Source organism: Kryptolebias marmoratus, linkage group LG7, assembly GCF_001649575.2.
Source record: "Kryptolebias marmoratus isolate JLee-2015 linkage group LG7, ASM164957v2, whole genome shotgun sequence".
In the NCBI taxonomy this organism is placed as follows: Eukaryota; Metazoa; Chordata; class Actinopteri; order Cyprinodontiformes; family Rivulidae; genus Kryptolebias; species Kryptolebias marmoratus.
In genome coordinates, this window is record NC_051436.1 from 10,323,382 (window position 1) to 10,328,755 (window position 5,374).

General features: G+C 42.2%; 1 protein-coding gene across 1 annotated transcript; it reads left to right on the forward strand.

The window, feature by feature from the left end:
- Positions 1-877: 877 nt before the first annotated feature.
- LOC108249958 (homeobox protein HMX2) lies at positions 878-5,273 on the forward strand. The gene is made up of 2 exons (XM_017439631.3): positions 878-3,223; positions 3,331-5,273. The coding sequence occupies exons 1-2, from the start codon at positions 2,809-2,811 to the stop codon at positions 3,807-3,809; spliced, it is 894 nt and encodes a 297-aa protein (XP_017295120.2). The 5' UTR covers positions 878-2,808; the 3' UTR covers positions 3,810-5,273.
- Positions 5,274-5,374: the final 101 nt, after the last annotated feature.

Below are 5,374 nucleotides of genomic sequence, written 5' to 3' on the forward strand. Positions count from 1 at the left end.
CTTCTTCTTCTTCTTCTTCTTCTTCTTATTATTATTATTATTATTATTATTATTATTATTATTATTATTATTATTATTATTATTATCATTATTATTTAACTGGAGTGATCTTTATTGACTTTTAATCAGGTCATAATCTTGGATTATTTTCCACATTTATCAGAGCAGAAAAAAACAAGTGAGTTTAAAAACTTGATAAAAAATAAGCAAATAATTAAATAAGGAAAAACAAACACTTTTCTATCTGACTGGCACGTGTTTTCTCTGTTGTGTTTTGTTTTTGTTTTTTTCTTTTCAATAAAAAAATAAAACTTGTTAAATTCTTTTTTTCTATTTTAACAAACTTTAATGTAAAAAGTACAAAAAAAAAGTCCTCAGCACTTAGTTTATGGATTCAGGAGTTAAATAGTTCAAAGTTCATTAAAAAATAACTCCTCTGACCTGGAGGCTCAAGTAAGGAAAGCGCTTTGGGACAATCTGTATTCAGTAAAAACTATAACACATTTTAGTTGGATTTAGTTGATTTTTCATCTGATTTTACTGCTTTAATCAAACCAAAGCTGCTTATTCTGACCATTTCAAACGAACCAAAATCCTTAATTCAAGCTAAAATAAATGTTTCATGCCTTAGAGTGGGTACTTTTACTTTTCTTCAGAGATTAAAGTCACTCATGTGGGGCACAAAATATCAGCAGCTGCGTGAAAACTTGACATTTGTTTACAAAACAGATTATAAAAAAATAAATTAACAGGAAAGGACTCGCTGCGCTCAGACTGAGCCAACGGGCGGTGTGTGTGTGTGTGTGTGTGTGTGTGTGTGTGTGTGTGTGTGTGTGTGTGTCTGTGTGTGTGTGCGTGTGCGTGTGTGTGTCTGATATAACTGACCTAAATCCAAGCATCTCAGCTGACCCTGAACGCAGCATCAGCAGTCTGCAGCAGAGGCTCGGACGTCTTGTTGTTGTAGTTTTTTTATTAATAACTTATTTCTAAAACCCCTTCCTGTACTGGGAATAATTAGTTTCGGATCTTAAATCTGAGGGACGTCTGAGGGAGCTCGGAGCACCGTCGTCCTCCATCCCAGAGTTGTCGCTCCGAGACGAGGCTTCCGGCCGGAGCCGCCCGTTGCGAGCCGGCGCTCCGTCCGAGGATGGAAGCAGGACGTCGGGACGGTTCCAGCCTCCCGACGCAGCAGTGAGCTCTTCCTCGTCCTTGAAAGTCAGCATTTAAAAATCACCCGTGTGATGGTAAACTGATAAACCTAAACTAGTCCTGCCTCTGACCATCCTGATTCTATATTAAACTGTTTTTAATGATTTATTGTACAACTTTAAGCTTGTAGGAGGGTCCGTTTACTCATCGTTCGTGCGTAAAACAGCCAAACTGTCCAACTGTCAGCAGGGTTCAGGCTAACATGGCTTCTGTGTTAATCGAACAAACAAACAAACAAAAAAAGGCTGAACTGCTCAGAATCAGATCGTTTTCTGCGCCCAATTAGTCTCCTAATAGGTGTGAACAGGTGTTTAGATAGAAATCTGGTTCTTGTTCGTCATGTTTCTTCCACACCGGACCTCTGATGGACGGGATTCCCCGGGTCCTGCCGGAACATCTGGAGGAACAGAGAGAGGACAGAGAAGAAGACATCTGTCCATCTCCTTGTTTGGATCGGGAGGACAGCTGGGACACAGGTGGGCTTAGAACAGGACATCTATGAAAACTGCTAGAACGGGGATTTATCTCCTGCTTCCTGGTGCCTTTCAGTTAAAACCTTCAGATTTCATTAATTTTTTTAAAGTATAATCCATATTTTAGAGGTTTTATGTGAGCAGGGGTGTAGCTAGGAGTTTCAGGGTCCAGGGGTCGGTGTAAAAGGGACACTTCAGATCCTCAGAGGTGGAGTTCCGTGGAAGTTTTATATCGCTGGGCTGAGACTATAGATCTGTGTTTTCTTAAGATGTTTGTTCTTATTTTCCTGTGATGTTTTCTATATTTTCTGTAATTAGTTTATTTTCTGTGCCTCCCTGTGTTTTCTGTCATGCTTTTCCTGAGTCAGCTCCTGCTCCTCAGCCCTACCATCCCCTTTAATAAACACCTGTTCCCTGTTTTCATTACATGGATTACTGAGACAGTAACCTCCTCAGCGGTCTGCCACAGCCGGCCGCCTCCTTCTATGTCACTAACTCCACCCACACAATCAGCCCACTTTGAGGCAAAAACTCTAAAATCACGTCATTAACGCTTTAAATCAGAGAAATGGACCACTGGAGGGTTTTATAGTGGTGTTTAACTTAAAGAATAAACCAGAAAACTCATTAGTTTGATATTTTATTTCATTTCCCTCTTGGGTTGTGTGTTTTATTTTGTTTGTTTGCTTGTTTGTGTGAACTAAACTGCTCAGGCTAATGTTCAGGTCTAAATGAGGGACTACGTCCAAACTCAAGGTTAAAATCAAGTCTGGTCCTTGTTGGGCTGAAAGTCACACTCAGAAGCAAGAGATCTGAGACTGAATTCTATGAAGATTTGACTCATTATTGCCAATTTTTTTTTGGCTAATTTAAAAATTCTAACACTGTGTTTAGATATCTACAAAGTAGCTCACTTTTAGACCGTATTTAACCTAGATGTCCTTGGACAATTTTCTTGCTATTGTTATGCCGTTCTGACCCAGGAAAATCACCACTGCACCATTAAAGGGTAGCAAATCATGATATCATTTCCACTGAGCATATTCTCGTTTTGCTCATGAGTTAAATTTTAACAGAACATCATTTCAAAAATCACCAGAATATCCCTTTAAGTGTACAGACTGGCATGAGACCAAAAGCCAGAAAGTTTGAGGTTAAAGGGCAGCGGCCATTGGCCATTAGTGGCCCCGCCCCCTCGTTCCCCACAGGCCGACCAATCAGAAGCCGTTGGAGACGCCGGTCTTTCCGGGTCGTGGAGCCGAGGCGCAGCGGGAGCTCGTCAGTCCGAGCTGGGGAGCGATGGTGGTCGGAGCGGAGCGCCCGGAGAGAGCTCGGTGTTTGCGGCTTCTCTGCGAATGAAATGCCCGGGAACGGGATGAGCAAAGAGGGCGGCGCGAGCCGGAGCGCGTGCTTCACGTTCACCATCGACAGCATCCTGAACCTGAAGCAGCGGGACGCGCGAGACGCGGACGGACCGGGGAGGGAGTTCGAGGAGCCGTGGGACGTCCGGAGGGAGCGAGACGGCCGGTCAGAGGAGACAGGTAACTCCCGGGGTCCCCGACATTTTTAAATTTATTTTAAAAAAACAAAAAATGACAGTGCGTAAAGAGCTGAGAGTGAAGCGCATCTTTGTCGCCTCCGTCCACAGCGGAGCCGGGAGTGCGAAGCCCGGGCTCGGGGGAGGCGGCTGCGGCGGCGGCGGCGGCCACCGCGGACTCCAGGGCCGCCACCGCGAAGAAGAAAACCCGCACCATCTTCTCAAAGAGGCAGATCTTCCAGCTGGAGGCCACCTTCGACGTGAAGCGCTACCTGAGCAGCTCGGAGAGAGCCTGCCTCGCCAGCTCGCTGCAGCTCACCGAGACCCAGGTGAAGATCTGGTTCCAGAACCGGCGCAACAAGCTGAAGCGGCAGCTGTCCGCGGACGTGCTGGCGGAGGCCCCGCTGGGCGCCGAGCCCTTCTCCGAGGCCGGGGAGGGCGCGCGGCCGCCGGCCTTTTACAAGGACAGCAGCCCGCTGGGAGGATGCTTGTTCCCGGTGACGCTGCCGGTGCTCTACCCGTCCGCAAACTCTGCGCCTTACATCTACTTCAACTGCGGCAAATACTTCAACCTGTTCGATGCAGACTGAGCAGGAGGGTGCGAGGACCCGGGACTACACGCAGCTCACATATTATTATTATTTTTTATTTTATTTTATTTTATTTTGGACTAGTTCAGAAACAAATCCCCCTGACTGACTTTGTCCAAAACTGGTCCGGATGCATGTGCCACTTTTTGTTCCTCTCCAAACTATTATTATTATTATTATTATTATTATTATTATTAATAGGCCCAAATGGTGCAAAGGCCTATTGATTATTATTATTATCATTATTATTATTTCATCACAGGGGTTTCAAATATATCCTAATTCTGAGCAGTTTTTAAAGTCATCTGAATGAATGTATTAGCTCTGTTACCCCGCAATAATTAGTGTGTGTGTGTGTGTATGTGTGTGTGTGTGAGAATAAGTTTCTGTATTTATACAAAAGGCCTTATTATTGTGGGTTTTCTTCGGTTAAAGTGTTTGTTTTCACTTTTATAATACGGTTGAACTGTGACAGCAGTCATGTTGGTAAGTTTTGCAATAAAAAAAAGTGGAACATTTGCATTTTTCTAAGAACTGAAACGTGGCTTTTTTTATGTTTGCTGCTGGTTGGAACGGTTTCTTTACGCCGATTTGGGAGTGAGAGTTGCTTTGTTTAAACTTAAATCGTCTCTTCGACTATTTTAAAACACCGCGGCCCGAGCTTTGTCCAGCTGTGCACATTTGCTGAAACTCCTGTTTTTGTTTTTCATTATTTCACTGAAGCAAAAGTTCTTTTTTTCCTTCTTTGACATGTAAAATAACACGATTAATTGTTTGTCCCCAAGGTGTTGTTTAGAGACTTCATTAAGTCTTTGGTTAGTTGTCGTTTGCATCAAATTATTTCTGCAAACTTGTGTTAAAGTGGAGCTAAATTTAAAATATTTGGTTAATCAGAACATTTTCTGTTTCATGAAAAGGCCAAAAACATATAGGAACTTAAAATTAAAAAAAACAAACAAAAAACAGCCAAAGTAAGTTAATTTACAGCGATAATAATAATAATAATCACAAAAATCCTGTGAAATTAACATTTTAAGCATTAGTTTAGTTATTTAGGGCACATATGTTTAGGTTAAAAGGTGTTTTTTGTTTTGTAATTAATGTTTTTTGGGCCTCAGGCAAAAAAAACCCAACACAAACAAAACATTTCAATTTATTTGAGTCTAAAGAAACCATTTGGGATGAATTTTTCGTTCCTGGTTCTTTACGTTCTTTATTTGTGATCCAAAAGTTAATCAAAAACTTTTCAAAGTTGCTTCTCAAATTCAAAGAGATTTCTTCAGAAAATTTAAAATCTCAGCTGATTAGCTGTGGAGACGAACCCTCAGTGAGTCTGATCGGCTGTCCAGAAACAGAAAAAGAAGAAAAAGAAAATTAGAATCAAACCTTTGGGGTTCGTTGTTCTCCTGTAAATCTCCAGCTGTTGATCCGTTAATCCGAAGTGAAGCCTGGTTTTAAAACAAGTTTGGGGAATTAAGAGAAGCTGCTTCAGGAGAAATAAGTGGAACTTGTATTTTCTCCCCACCACAGGAGTGAATTTCAGCCTCAGGAGAAACACATTACCC

Excerpts from the sequence above, each read along its gene's own strand:
- LOC108249958 (XM_017439631.3), top strand. The coding sequence starts at position 2,809 with ATGAGACCAAAAGCCAGAAAGTTTGAGGTTAAAGGGCAGCGGCCATTG. Across the intron at positions 3,224-3,330 it reads CGGCCGGTCAGAGGAGACAG|CGGAGCCGGGAGTGCGAAGC; the intron begins GTAACTCCCGGG and ends CTCCGTCCACAG.